The 12,979-nt window shown below is 40.8% G+C and overlaps 2 protein-coding genes and 1 long non-coding RNA gene across 3 annotated transcripts; 2 read left to right on the top strand and 1 right to left on the bottom strand.

Annotated features, from left to right (window-relative positions):
- Window positions 1–1,400: 1,400 nt before the first annotated feature.
- On the bottom strand, window positions 1,401–2,113 carry LOC132955571 (uncharacterized). Its single transcript, XR_009665938.1, has 2 exons — window positions 2,026–2,113; window positions 1,401–1,562 (listed from the first exon to the last, which is right to left on the bottom strand). It is a non-coding gene; the product is annotated as an uncharacterized LOC132955571 (long non-coding RNA).
- Window positions 1,973–3,398, top strand: LOC132955567 (transmembrane protein 238-like). The gene is made up of 2 exons (XM_061028461.1): window positions 1,973–3,270; window positions 3,306–3,398. Exon 1 carries the CDS (start codon window positions 2,048–2,050, stop codon window positions 2,654–2,656), a length of 609 nt encoding a protein of 202 aa, XP_060884444.1. The 5' UTR covers window positions 1,973–2,047; the 3' UTR covers window positions 2,657–3,270; window positions 3,306–3,398.
- Window positions 3,399–5,900: 2,502 nt separating this feature from the next.
- On the top strand, window positions 5,901–12,388 carry get4 (guided entry of tail-anchored proteins factor 4). The gene is made up of 9 exons (XM_061028964.1): window positions 5,901–6,080; window positions 7,120–7,198; window positions 7,695–7,776; window positions 8,473–8,622; window positions 9,541–9,679; window positions 10,022–10,162; window positions 10,479–10,554; window positions 10,644–10,716; window positions 11,798–12,388. Exons 1-9 carry the CDS (start codon window positions 5,941–5,943, stop codon window positions 11,887–11,889), a joined length of 972 nt encoding a protein of 323 aa, XP_060884947.1. The 5' UTR covers window positions 5,901–5,940; the 3' UTR covers window positions 11,890–12,388.
- Window positions 12,389–12,979: the final 591 nt, after the last annotated feature.

Raw genomic sequence — 12,979 nt, 5'->3', positions numbered from 1 at the left:
CCTGCAGAAACAAGAACTATTGATGTCGACATGTTTTTAAAGGACTCACATTGTTTTTTCTCTGTGAAAATATTCACACAGATGGCATTGACCAACAGGTTGTCCCTGAAGGCAAAGAAACACCAATAAATGTACATCAAACATCAACTACACTTGAAGGTGGTGTATTTGTGTATTTGGACTTTTAGAGCGTTTTTCTACCTTTTTTTTTTTTAAAGTCTGTGGTGTGTGTGTGTGTGTCTTTTTATCCTTTGTTTTTAGATAGGAGATGAACATTTGAGCTTATATTCCTTTAGGGAAGATATACACCCAATCATATTTCTCAGGGACAAATATTACAAATGCATAACTGACTCAGTAACACCCTGTATCGTTCAAATGCAACATGTATGCACTTCTTAAAATAGGAGTCAACACAACATTTGCAGAATGATTGACTTACAGTGAATAGAGTGATAATTGTGTTATTAGTTCTGCCACGCTACGTTCAGAATTAGCATAATTTTAAGACTCCTAATCAAGCATATAACAACCAGGCTTTACAGGATGCTGAATGTCTCATACACCTTTTGATCACTTCAAGTGTGTTTGCCTTGAGACGTGTTTTCTGATGCTGAGTTTAGCCATCAGAGCTGTGCATGTGTATCAGATGACAAGCCTTTTGTTGATGAGCTTATGCCTGTGCTTGTACAGCTGCTGTTGCTCTCCACATGCAACATTGCCACATAGGCTGAACTACATTCCCTATGAGGCATTTAAGATGACAAGAATTCAAACAGCTAATCTGAAACATGAATTTTCCTGCATTTCAATAGACTGTGTGTTTGTTTTAAAAGGACCAGGTGACCACTAAGGAGCCAGCCAATCAAAGGTGATGATATTGTTGTCAACAGGTGGGCTGGCTCTGTGTATTCATCCGAGCCCTACCTCTGCTGTGTGTGTGTGTGTGTGTGTGTGTGTGTGTGTGTGTGTGTGTGTGTGTGTGTGTGTGTGTGTGTGTGTGTGTGTGTGTGTGTGTGTGTGTGTGTGTGTGTGTGTGTGTGGTGGGCCATCTGGAATTACAGTGTTCACAGGTAGGTGGTCAGGAGGACGGAGATGAGATATATCAAACATATACTCTCACTCCGTCATGTGACTGCTGGAAGCCGGCTGAGTAGATGTCAACTAGCTGAGCAGACAGGACGGCTCCAGACGGATTGAAGAAGGAAAGTTGTGGATTCTTTGATGCTCAGCGATCAGTGTTTCCATTATTCATGAGGTAAAGGCTCTCAAAGGGAAGACAAAGTGCTTACAGGTGTTTTTTTTTCTGTGGAGCAGCAATGGTTGGGGAAACTTCAGTTCCAGAAGACTCTGGGAGTCATCATCACACAGGTAACTCACAAAGTCCCAGCTGGGCTTACCTTCACAAGCCTATCATTGTGTTGGTGATGGGATCACTGATGTGTGCGGCAGGTGGACTCCTCTTCCTGCTCCAGTCGTCGGAAGCATCCCACTCCGTAGCCTCTGCCTGTGTGTCCGTAGGGCTGCTGTTTGTGGTGATGGGGCTGGTGTGGATCCCAATTCTGAAGGAGAAGAGGACACGTAAACGCTACGCGATGGAGGTGTGAATCAAGGTTCAAAACACTCTGGAATGTGAAATACTGTCGGCAATGAATCAACCTATTTAATCGTTTTTTCATCTGTGTAGGGCCAACAACACTTAACATGTAAAATCCAAAACATACTCTTTGTTAGAAAAAATACAAAGACCCAACATCAGTCTACCAATGAGCACCTGAAGCGACAGAAGCAAAGAAGAACCTCCCTCTAACAGGCAGAAACCTCAAGCAGAACCAGAGTCATTGGTAGACATCCATCTGATTGGCTGGGATAAAAAAAAAAGTGTGCTATAGAGGGGGAGACACAAACGGATCATCACATCAGTCAGACATGCAGATATAAACATGATGCAACTTTTTCCTCTGAAACGTTCAACGCAGTCACACAGCAGGGCTGGTTCTAGTTGATAACACTCTGTACTTTGACCTGTGTCGCTGCAGGTTGTTTCATGTGTTTCTGCTCGTCAGTAAGGAATACTCCTAACTATCCTGCAGCTGCCCGCACATTGACTTCCTTTTTTCCACATCTGGAATCGACTTCAGGAGACAGGATCCCCGCCGGCACCATGTCCACGTCCACATCTGTGCAGGTCGAGCCGGTCATGGAGACAAGCTACGAGGGAGTCGGCCGCTGCAAGTGCTCGTTCTGGTTCGCGGTGGCCCACGACATACTCGGCGTCTTCATCATGATGGTGGGGGTGTTCGGCGGCCTGGTGGTCCACGACTTGTTCATCTACGTGGGCGCCGTCATCATCTTTCTCAGCCTGATCTGGTGGGTGTTCTGGTACTCGGGGAACATCGACGTGCCGCCCGAGGAGCTGGAGGACGACGTGGGCATGATGAAGCTGAAGAACCGGGGAGTGAGCCAGGCCGTGAGGCGAGTGTCCGGACAACTCTCCAGCAGGATCAGGAACTCTTTCAGGAAAAATGGCAGATCTTTCCGAGAGGACAACAACAGACCTTCAGACCCCGGTGCAGATGTTACCTTGTCCACTATTTTTAACAGCACCACCACCTCCTCCTCAAAAGAACTCTACAGAGAGACACTGTCAATATGAACCAACGCAGCACAGACTGCACAAGACGAGCACACTGAACTTGTGTTTCCTTTAGTTAATTTATTCAGATGAAGGGGATTTTGTGTTTACTTTACTAACATGCACCAGTAATGATTAGACAACACCGAGTCCATGTGCGGATAAGATCAACAAGATCTTAACTGGCTGATAAGGTTTAAACTTTGCACACAATAACTGTGTTGCTCACCACTCTGATTTTAACCACAACCTGTCATCATGGACTTTTTTAAGAGTTGTGTTGGATTGATTCACACCATAGACTGTAAATATTAAGATTCACACAAATTGCAGATTAGTGACCATAGAAAATAAAAAGGTTAAAGGAGGAATTTGTTTTGATGAAGCAGAATTTATTTAGATCATATGTGGTCAGATAATTGAGAGCTACCTGAAGGTTAAGTCATATTTATTTTTTTGTATATAAAGCTTAATTTGACCCTTATAATAATATCAGCCATCAAACAAATGAAAATACCTTTCACTTTAAGGACGTTTGTGGGATGTTAAACTTGATCTCCAACATAATTCACACAGAGAATCGTGTGCTGGTTCTGTGATCATAAGAACGTTTTTTGTTTTAACTTATCTATGCTGTATAATACGTCATGTTATGTTTAAAAAGTGTCAGTGGTCGTGCTTGATCAAATCTTGCTCTTTCTACAAAGTGATGTGACGACAGCCTTTTAGTTTGAAGTCAAATAAAGTTGAAATGCCTCTGTTATCCCAGGACTTACACTGGAGATTCTTTTGTTCAGGGCTTCATGGGCGGCAGTAGCTCAGTCTGTAGGGACTTGGGTTTTAAGAACCGGATGGTTGCAGGTTCAAGTCCCGGTGCGAAACCGAAATTATGGAAGTTGGTCTGATAACTGGAGAGGTGCCAGGTCACTTCCCGAGTACTGCCGAGGGGGTCTTGAGCTCCAGCGAATCCATGCTCACTGTGTAGCAGCCCCACTCTGACATCTCTCCACTAATGCATGTCCACAGGTCCTGTTGTGCTTGTGTGTGATTCATGCCTATATATGTGTATGAGCAGAATTTCCCTCAGGGATAATTAAGGTGTGTAAAATTACTTTAGACAACACAAAAAGTTGTAAAATGTTCTGATTATTATTATTATTATTATTGTTTCAATCATTTAACTGTTAGAGTAATTTTTCTGTTATTTATATCACAATACGTTGGTTTTAAGGGTGTTTGATCGCCAGTAATCATTTTCTAATGAAGAACAAATCTCTAACATTATAGAATATTCTCTAAATGTTTAAATACATTTACATCAGGAAAAAGATGGTTAAATATGTAAAACAATCGTTCTTTGTGATCCTCTCATACGACACATATTCACATCAAGAAAACACCCAATCACAATCCTCAGATAAGATATGAGCTCAGTGATCATAGGACAGATATCAGGTGACTGTAAAGTCATTTGACTAGAACTGATCAGTTCATGTGATAGCCACAACTCAGCTGTTTAGTTACAGGGATGAGGTGATGGGAGGAAAATTAAATGTGACACATACAGACAAAAAAAGCGACTCTACATTTTACCAAGATTAAGAGCCGACAGGCCCACAAGTCAGTCCAGTTAGGCTGTATACAGGCACAGTGATGATCAGTGATGCTCTGGGATGAGCAGGGAGCGCAACAGAGCTGTTGGGGGTTCAGTGCCTTGCTCATGGGCACCTCAGCAGTGTTTGGGACGTGACCTGGCACCTCTCCAGCTACCATTTACAACCATTTTGGTCCACATCGAGACTTGAGCCAGCAACCCTCCGGTTCCCAACCCAAGTCCCTACAGACTGAACTACTGCGAATCAAAACTCCTACCATCAGGTTGACTGAGTGGTTTTACCCACTGAGCTACAGAGCCTCCCCACATCCTATCTTCTCGTCCCAACTCCCCTCCTCTCTCTAAAAAAACAAACAGCAGATAAAAAGGGGAATAAAAAAGTAAAGACCTTTAAATTGTGAACAGATGAAAAGCCTATGCATTTACTTTTTCTGCTTGACAGTTCACACGTCATGCCATCTTCAAACATCTTCCCCTCCTCCTCTCCTCTTTGTTCAAGACAACTGAACATAAAAGAAACATTATACATCATACTTCGGCCACCATCCAAGAATAGGATTTATAATGGTCTAAGCCCGGAGGGGAAAAAAATCATGCTCAAAAGACTGAGTGTCAACATGGAGTGTGGATGACAACATTTACCAGGCAGAGAGGGTCTAACACGTGTTACTGTATTAATGTATTAATGGAGTGAGTAGAAATTCTCAACATAACCTGATATAGCCTACATAATTGTTTGACAAACACCATTACGATGATTTGAAGTGCAGAATAAACATGTTTCTTAAGAACCCAAATTAAATGTGATGAGTTCTCCTTTTAATATATGAAATGTAATCTGCCTTTAATATTCACTTCATTTGTCTGTCTACTCGCTGTTATATTGAATAGTCTCTACTGATAACATGTCTACACTCACACTCACTTTAACTTATGTATCACTGACTGCACATCTCCCTATGTCAATACTGTCCATTCACAACTCTGTTTTTGCACATTTACATTTAATCTTCATATTTAAGACTAGTAATGTTAAGTTAAATCCTGGTTGTATATATTCACATTCTTAGTTTTGATATTTTTAGTGCTTATTTACTTTGTATTTAATATTATATTGTGTTTAGATTTGCTAATATTGTGTTTTTTGCTCATTTTGTGTGTTTGATAACCTGCTGCTGTAACACCACAATTTCCCAGTTTGGGATCAATAAAGTAATTATATTCTATTATTCTATATTCAGTTGGTTAAATGTTAAAATAAATAAATAAATGAATATACGTTTACCGTGTCTATCAACTCTGGTCATTTTTGGTGTTTTTAATAATGTGCCTTTATGATTTTTGTTGGCATGAGGTTCTCTACAATAGGTCTATCAAATAAATGAGGAGTGAAAGACATAATTTGGCTCAAGGTTGAATCAACTCCAATAACTTTTGAAGCTGCCTGATTTTAACAATGACTTTTATTTTTAACCCAAACTAAGTATAGTATTTCCCCCCTAACCTTACTCTTACTAGGTTACCTTCAGCTTGGTAAGTCAGCCGCATGGTGTCATGATTTTGACAAGTGGTCTCTGCATATCAAATAACCACTACACACTAACTACGGCGAGCGAGGAGGGTCTGATTAGTTTAAAGCTTTCCGGTTTACCACTGTCAACACTTGGCTCGCTGCTGCGGAGCAACGACGATGTCGGAGCAGGAGTCTCTGAGGTGCTCCAGTGCCAGAAACCGTGGAGGCGTACAAAGGGTGGAGGGAAAACTGCGAGCCAGTGTAGAAAAAGGGGATTATTATGAAGCACATCAGATGTACAGGACTTTATTTTTTAGGTAAGACCTCGTTTTACGTTCGTAAATGTGGTTGTAATTGTCATTTGGCTTTGGGGCCTGCCTGTTCCAGATCATTCCGCTGTCAACCTTGCTTCTATGCATGCCGCTTTATGATTGGATAATTTCACCGTGGACCCGCCCACCCATGTTGGTCCGCGTGTTTGTGTGGTCAGCTGGAATGTCGATCTTCTACAGTCACAAAATGGGACTGCCATCTACAGCTAGTGTGCTAGCAGCTAGTTACGTGTTTTAGCAACAGAACTAATGATAGCCGAGTTAGCTTAACTGCTAATGTAAGAAAGACAGTCATACAATTTTAAGCTTAACTTTGAACATATGCTTCACATGCTAATTACAAAATAAAACATTGGCTTACAACTTTGTTAAGCGTTGACATTTCACAAACGCTGTTGAAGCTGCCCAGCTGTGTTAGCATTCATCTAGATGTACTGATGGCCGCAGTCTGAAATAAGATGGATAGACATGTTTCTGCCTGCTGCATACTTTGTCTTCTTAAATAGTGAACTACAGCTGGATGTGCTTGATGACCACAAGGCAGTCTGGGAAGGGTCCAGCCAGAGTTAATTACTATGTTCCAATGTCTGCACATTTCTTTCATAGTCACACTTTCTAGTGTGCAAAGCTGCTTCAATACAGTAAAGACATCTGGAGGCTGTTTGGGCTTATGAATAAAATATTTATCTGCCTCCAGCTTAGTTTGCAGAAGAAGGTGGTTTCTTCTGAATCAAATCCAGTAAAAGCCAAATATACTGAATAAGAAAAATACAGTCATATATGTAATATAAGGTCTGAAATCCTCCCATAGTTATAAACATATGGAGTCTTAAAGAAGCTGTAACTGTCCCAATGTCAAAATAATATGCAGAGTAATGTAAACATTCAGACCTGGTTTATCTCGAGCAAAACTGGTGTCCATGCACCTTATCTTGCTGCCCCATGCGTGGATTGTTTGTTAGTGATCTCAGCAAAGCAGGTGTTATCTTCTCATGTGTGATTCTGACATGATGTCTTCCCTCAGGTACATGTCACAGGCTAAACATGCTGAGGCCAGGGAGCTGATGTACAATGGTGCTCTACTCTTCTTCAGCTATAACCAGGTACATCCTCAGTTACATTTCCTTCTTTGCCATTTTAAATTGTAGAGTGTGCAAAAGTTATGTTTAAAATAGTATTGTGGGGGGGGGGCTATATTTATTTTCTTTTTTATATAATTGTAGTCTCAGAGTAATGTCTCTAAGTCATAAACAAGTAGAACCGCCCATACAATAGGTGTTTGTTTATGTTGTGAGGTCCATCTTTGCTTGCATCAGTGTGCAGAAGACCGTTTACATTTGACTGAGTACTGGTCACACCGCTTATACACTTTGTTTTGAGAGCTGCTTCATTAGTGCTACACACAAATCATCACAAGTATTTACATTGACTCAAAGTCATTTTTTAGTGTGAATAAGCTAGGATAATAGAAAGGTAAATTTAAAGATAGGTTACGCTTCATGTTGTAGCCTTGAGGCTCATTGTGTAAAAGAATAAAAAACGTTTCAAAATCATGGATTGAATGAAAAATAATATAGTTTGTTGTGTTTTAATCTCCAGCAAAACAGTGCAGCAGACCTGTCCATGCTGGTTCTGGAGGTGTTGGAGAAATCTGAGACAAAAGTTGAAGATGATATATTAGGTAAGTGACGACCTTCATTCTATTTTGTAAGAGGGGATAGTTGCAGGAAATGTTCTCATGTATTATCTGTTCTTCTTCAAAAGTGAGAGAGACATTTAGTTAATTATGTCTCTGATCTGTTTTTAACATAATTACAGTACTTTTTCAACAATATTTATTTACACAATTTCAAGGCACAAAAAAGGATCAGTAAAATGTTGTATTTTGCAAAACTGATTCCTTTGCGACTGAAAGATTGTTTGGAAAACTAAGCAGTGTGAAAAAGGGACATATTTAATGGAAGTGTATAATGCAAAACAAAAAGAAGGTATCCAATATGTATGTGCTGATGTTACGAGTATTTGTATGTATTGTTTACTGTGACCTCAAATCTTTATTTGAATCGGCTTCATGAGGCAGCTTGTTAAACACCTCAATGTGTATAGCTTATTCAGATCTACTGATTTGCCGTGATACTGTTACTGATCTGCTGGATTCTTTCCAACATCTCTTGTAAGGGGAATTGCATATAGATAATTAGGCATTGAAATATTCATGACATTACATTCACAGATGCTCCACTTTTAAAAGTACAGCACGCCAGCACATTTGACATTAAAAGGGGCATTATCTGATCTGTGTGTGTGTATGTTGGTGTGTGTGTGTGTGTGTGTGTGTGTGTGTGTGTGTGTGTGTGTGTGTGTGTATGTGGAGCAGAAAGCCTGGCTAAGTTGTTCAGCCGGATGGAGCCGAACTCCCCTGAGAGAGTAGCATTTGTGTCCAGAGCCTTGAAATGGTCCACAGGAGGATCTGGCAAGTTGGGTCACCCGAAACTACACCAGCTGCTGGCTGTCACCTTGTGGAAAGGTAAACAATTTATCACTGAGTTTAAGAAGTGTAAAGAATGATAACAATTACTAATTACAGGTTAAGAGTCTCCTATCCAAATATGAATAATATAATACAGAAGCCTTCATAAAACAAGCCTAACTAAAGATAAACACACGATGGCAGTGTGTCATGTGCATCAAAATCATCCTCTGGATTTAGCTGTTTAGCCCACACACCAGCAGCTTCATGATGTGTGACATCACACGTCTAATTAATCCACTGTCTCCACTTTACTCTGACACTAGAGAACTTTACAGAGCGATTTACTGCAAAGCAAGTTTGACACATCAGACTTTCTTTGCGTCAGCCGGCTTTACAAAACCTCAAAACCTTCAAAGATAACTGGTGACACGACTGTGGTTATCAAATGTTTCTGTTAATACAGACTTTCCTCTACATGGCTGTGTTCATATACAAAGAGTGTTGACAAGAAGATCTAAAGAAATATACTAATCCTGCGTATTCACAACTTCATATAGTTATTTTTACCACTTTATTCACTCTCAGTGCCTCCCATTTATTTCCTGCATGTTATCAGCCATGTCAGATTTCTTAAAATGTAAACCTTATGTAAAAATGTAGAACTTTATACTCAAGAACTGCATGACATTGTCCCATGATTTAGGACAGGTGAAAGTTGGAGCATTTTACAACCAATTTGATTTTTAACATAATATTTTAAAGAGCAGGCTAGGTGTACCGCCTACGTTATCCAGCAGTGATTTTGCCAAGTTAAGAGAGCCAGCTTGTTGGCACTGGAAACTCTGGCGTGAGGCTACACATGAAATTGTTAATCCATTAACCTAGCGTTGTAGAAGCCCAAATCTGATGCCAATCACTGCATAGACTGAATAATTTAACAGCTAGAATATTTAAAATCTTTTGTGTGTCCAGAACAAAACTACAGTGAGTCTCGTTACCACTTCCTGCATTCGTCTGACGGGGAGGGCTGTGCGCAGATGCTGGTGGAGTTCTCGGCCTCTCGAGGCTTCCGCAGCGAGGTCGACATGTTTGTGGCGCAGGCCGTCCTACAGTAAGTGAAGTGTCACAGACGCACTTTCTGAATTTTCTGAAAACCTTTAAAAACTACATCGCCATCCATGTTCAGTTAAACCAGAGAATGAGACTTCAGAATCTGTATGTGCCGTCTAGAAACTGATATCGATGCATCATCCTCCATCTTGCTGGTCTGCAGTCATATCAGTTTTTGTCTGAACACCGCCTTCTCTCTGTCCCACTCTCTCTCTCTCTCTATCCTCTGTATCACACCCTCTGTCACGTTTTCTTTTCCAACTTCTACTTTTTGTCTGGTTCCTCTGTGTTTTTTTAATTTTTAAATTCCTGTTACTTTCTCCTACAAACCTCCACCCACCAGGTTCCTCTGCTTAAAGAACAAAAACAGCGCTTCCGTGGTGTTCAGCACATACACAGAGAAACACCCGTCCATAGAAAAGGGCCCTCCCTTCGTCCAGCCTCTACTGAACTTTATCTGGTTTCTGCTGCTGGCAGTGGATGGGTGAGGAAAAACTATTTCATTTTAATGTTCACCTCTATGCCATTATAATAATCTATGATGTGAATCTAATTGCTCAGCAATAAACCTAAGCATGTAATGAGCTAACTGAGCTAGTATTATCTGATCTCTTACTCCCTGAGTACTTTGTAATAGTTCACTGTCAGTTTAAAAAAACTAAACATTTGAGGATTTCACCCAATCACAGCTGGGATTGACTCCAGCCACCCGAGACCCTGAATGGGATAGAAGATAATGGTTGGATGTTTGAAGATGAAGATATCCCATTAACTCAAACTTTTCCTCTTTGTTTCTTCAGGGGTAAATTAACAGTTTTCACAGTGTTATGTGAGCAATACCAACCTTCTCTAAAGAGGGACCCCATGTATAATGAGGTGAGTGTTGCTGCTGTGATGTTTAAATATCTACGTTCATGTAAGCATGGTCAGAGTCTTAATCATGTCCTCTTCTTCCTTTTCCTCAGTATCTCGACAGAATAGGACAGGTTTTCTTTGGCGTTCCACCCAAACAGTCACCATCATACGGTGGACTGCTAGGTGAGTGGACCAAGACTTTGATATTAATGTACAGTATGTATACACATCACGGCTAACCACAAAATAAGTCTTAATAGGACCCTTCAGTGTTGAACATCTTCCAGGTTTTAACCAATCCTCCAGTTAGTTGAATTGGTTTCCTCTTCTCAAAAACAAACTGACCCAGTGATGAAAGTCAGTAAAAACACTGAATTGAAAAGTTTCACATTAAAAGTCTTATTTTATGATGACACACTTAGGAGTTGTTGTTGGGGCTGGTGGCAAAGCTGTAATTTAATGACATTATTTGTCTGATAAATTAATATGTCAGGTGTCTAATTCTTAATTTGTTAAATGATTTTGTCAGTTGGCCGGAAATACATCCTGCGCTTATGGAAGAGAGAAGTGTGCATATTGACTTTAGGATATGAGACTCGTGTAAAGGTCACATATTCTCCTCCTTTTCAACCAGTAAAAAAAAAGTCTCAGAGCTCCCCAAAACATGTGTGTGAAGTTTCTTGCCAAAAACCCCACCCGATCCTGTATTTTAGCATTCCTTTCAACCCCTCTATTTCAGCCCTGCTCAGAACAGGCTGTTTCTGTGTCTGTAGCTTTAAATGCAAATGAGCTGTGTCTGACCACGCCCCCTCTCTGGAAAGACGAAGGGTGGATTCAAATTGTCCCTCCTATCCCCTTTCACTATCCTCTTTACCTTAACCCCAGGGTAAAAGTCATGAGGTTAAGGATAGATGTTAGGAGAATTCATAAAGGACTTAGGGAAAGGCGATCGCGTTGCTCTGACAGTCCGACCACATTTCCACTAGGCGACGTAATTATGCAACGGCGGAGGTTAATGAAGTGAGTCTGCCACGGTAAAACTTCTGAAATGTTCTGAAAATGGACTACTAAAAGCGCATCTAAAACGCTTTCCCCTGTGGGGAGGATGGACTTTTCTCATAATTGGGGTGTTTATAGACGGACTAGAGACACATGTTAGTGTTAGAAAAACACAGTAAAGTGTATTTTGCACAATATGTAACCTTTAAAAAGCTGTTACAATATAAATCTATTCATACATGCATCTCTTTGTTTGATCCTGCAGGAAACCTGCTGAACAGCCTGATGGGATCAGGCGAGGATGATGATGGAGCTGAAGAAGCCCAGGAGGACAGCAGCCCCATAGAGCTGGACTGAGCCTGCGACAGCCTGACAAGAAATCAAATGAACAAAAAAAAAAAAAAGAAGAGGAAGTCCACGCCGCCTCTGTCCTTCACCTCCACAACAAGGATGGGGCGAGGTGCTGGCCTGTGTTTTCAGAGGTGTGCTGTTTCCAAAAACCCTTCCCCAACCATCAAGTCTAAAATCAGAGCAAGTATCCGGCCACAAAATTCTCCCTTCAGCACTGCCGGGACTGACTGCGCCAAACTGCAAACTCTTCCCGTGTTGATTTATTGTAAGATTATATTATTTTATTTTAACCCTGATTTTTGGTTGGTTGGGGACTCTCGCTCTTTGTTTAGGGTGTATGATTTTTAAACATAACAAAGCGCCCTCTCCCTGTGATAACCTGCTCCAAAGATGTGGGAGTGGTTTTGAGTCTCTCAGTGGAGAGGATAGCATCACATGTACACACATCCTCTTCATAATGTCGACTGCATCGTTAAAGGAGGGTTCAGTCCACTTACTACATTTATCCAGATGTTTTTGTTTGCCAGACAAGCCACATGGAGCTACATAAGAAACAAGTTGCTGCTGTTATTGGGATTGTCCGTTAAAAGCTCTTCATTGAGTAGTATATAACATTTCTTCTTGTAGTCAAGGCAACCTTTCATCTCCTCGTCTTATCTGTCTCATTAGACGTATGGACAAAGTGAAAACAGAACTGAAAGTTATAACCTGAGGTCATCCTGCACCTTTTAATATCAACCAAACACTCTCTGATCAGTGTCTCCTTCATGGGTCATTTCTAATCATCTGCAAACACACAGCTGTCCGGACACATTTAGCTCCATTGTGCACTCGCTGAACTGCTGTCTCAGCTCGAGGAATTATCCGGAGTTCTCTTCATTTGTGTTACAGTAAAGTACGAAGCACTTATAATTTAGATTTCACTGGATGTTGGCTCTCACTATCTATGTGTCACTGTGAAAAATGAAAAAAAGCCAGATGTTGGAGTTACCTTCCAAGTTTGTAAAATGATAAGAGACACTGTGAAAACCTGTCTGTTGGAGTGGATCTTTGCTTTTTCATGTTATAAAATGCTAACACCCAAAACCAGCCTGTT

Source organism: Labrus mixtus, chromosome 21 (genome assembly GCF_963584025.1).
Source record: "Labrus mixtus chromosome 21, fLabMix1.1, whole genome shotgun sequence".
Lineage (NCBI taxonomy): Eukaryota > Metazoa > Chordata > Actinopteri > Labriformes > Labridae > Labrus > Labrus mixtus.
Note: the sequence above shows the minus strand (reverse complement) of the source record. Positions and strands in the feature narration are given on the sequence as shown.

What these genes read in the sequence shown, in the direction of transcription:
- LOC132955567 (XM_061028461.1), top strand. Translation starts at nt 2,048, where the DNA reads ATGTGTTTCTGCTCGTCAGTAAGGAATACTCCTAACTATCCTGCAGCT.
- get4 (XM_061028964.1), top strand. Translation starts at nt 5,941, where the DNA reads ATGTCGGAGCAGGAGTCTCTGAGGTGCTCCAGTGCCAGAAACCGTGGA. An exon ending in TACAGGACTTTATTTTTTAG is followed by an intron (nt 6,081 to 7,119) that starts GTAAGACCTCGT and finishes GTCTTCCCTCAG; the next exon opens with GTACATGTCACAGGCTAAAC. An exon ending in AGTTGAAGATGATATATTAG is followed by an intron (nt 7,777 to 8,472) that starts GTAAGTGACGAC and finishes TATGTGGAGCAG; the next exon opens with AAAGCCTGGCTAAGTTGTTC.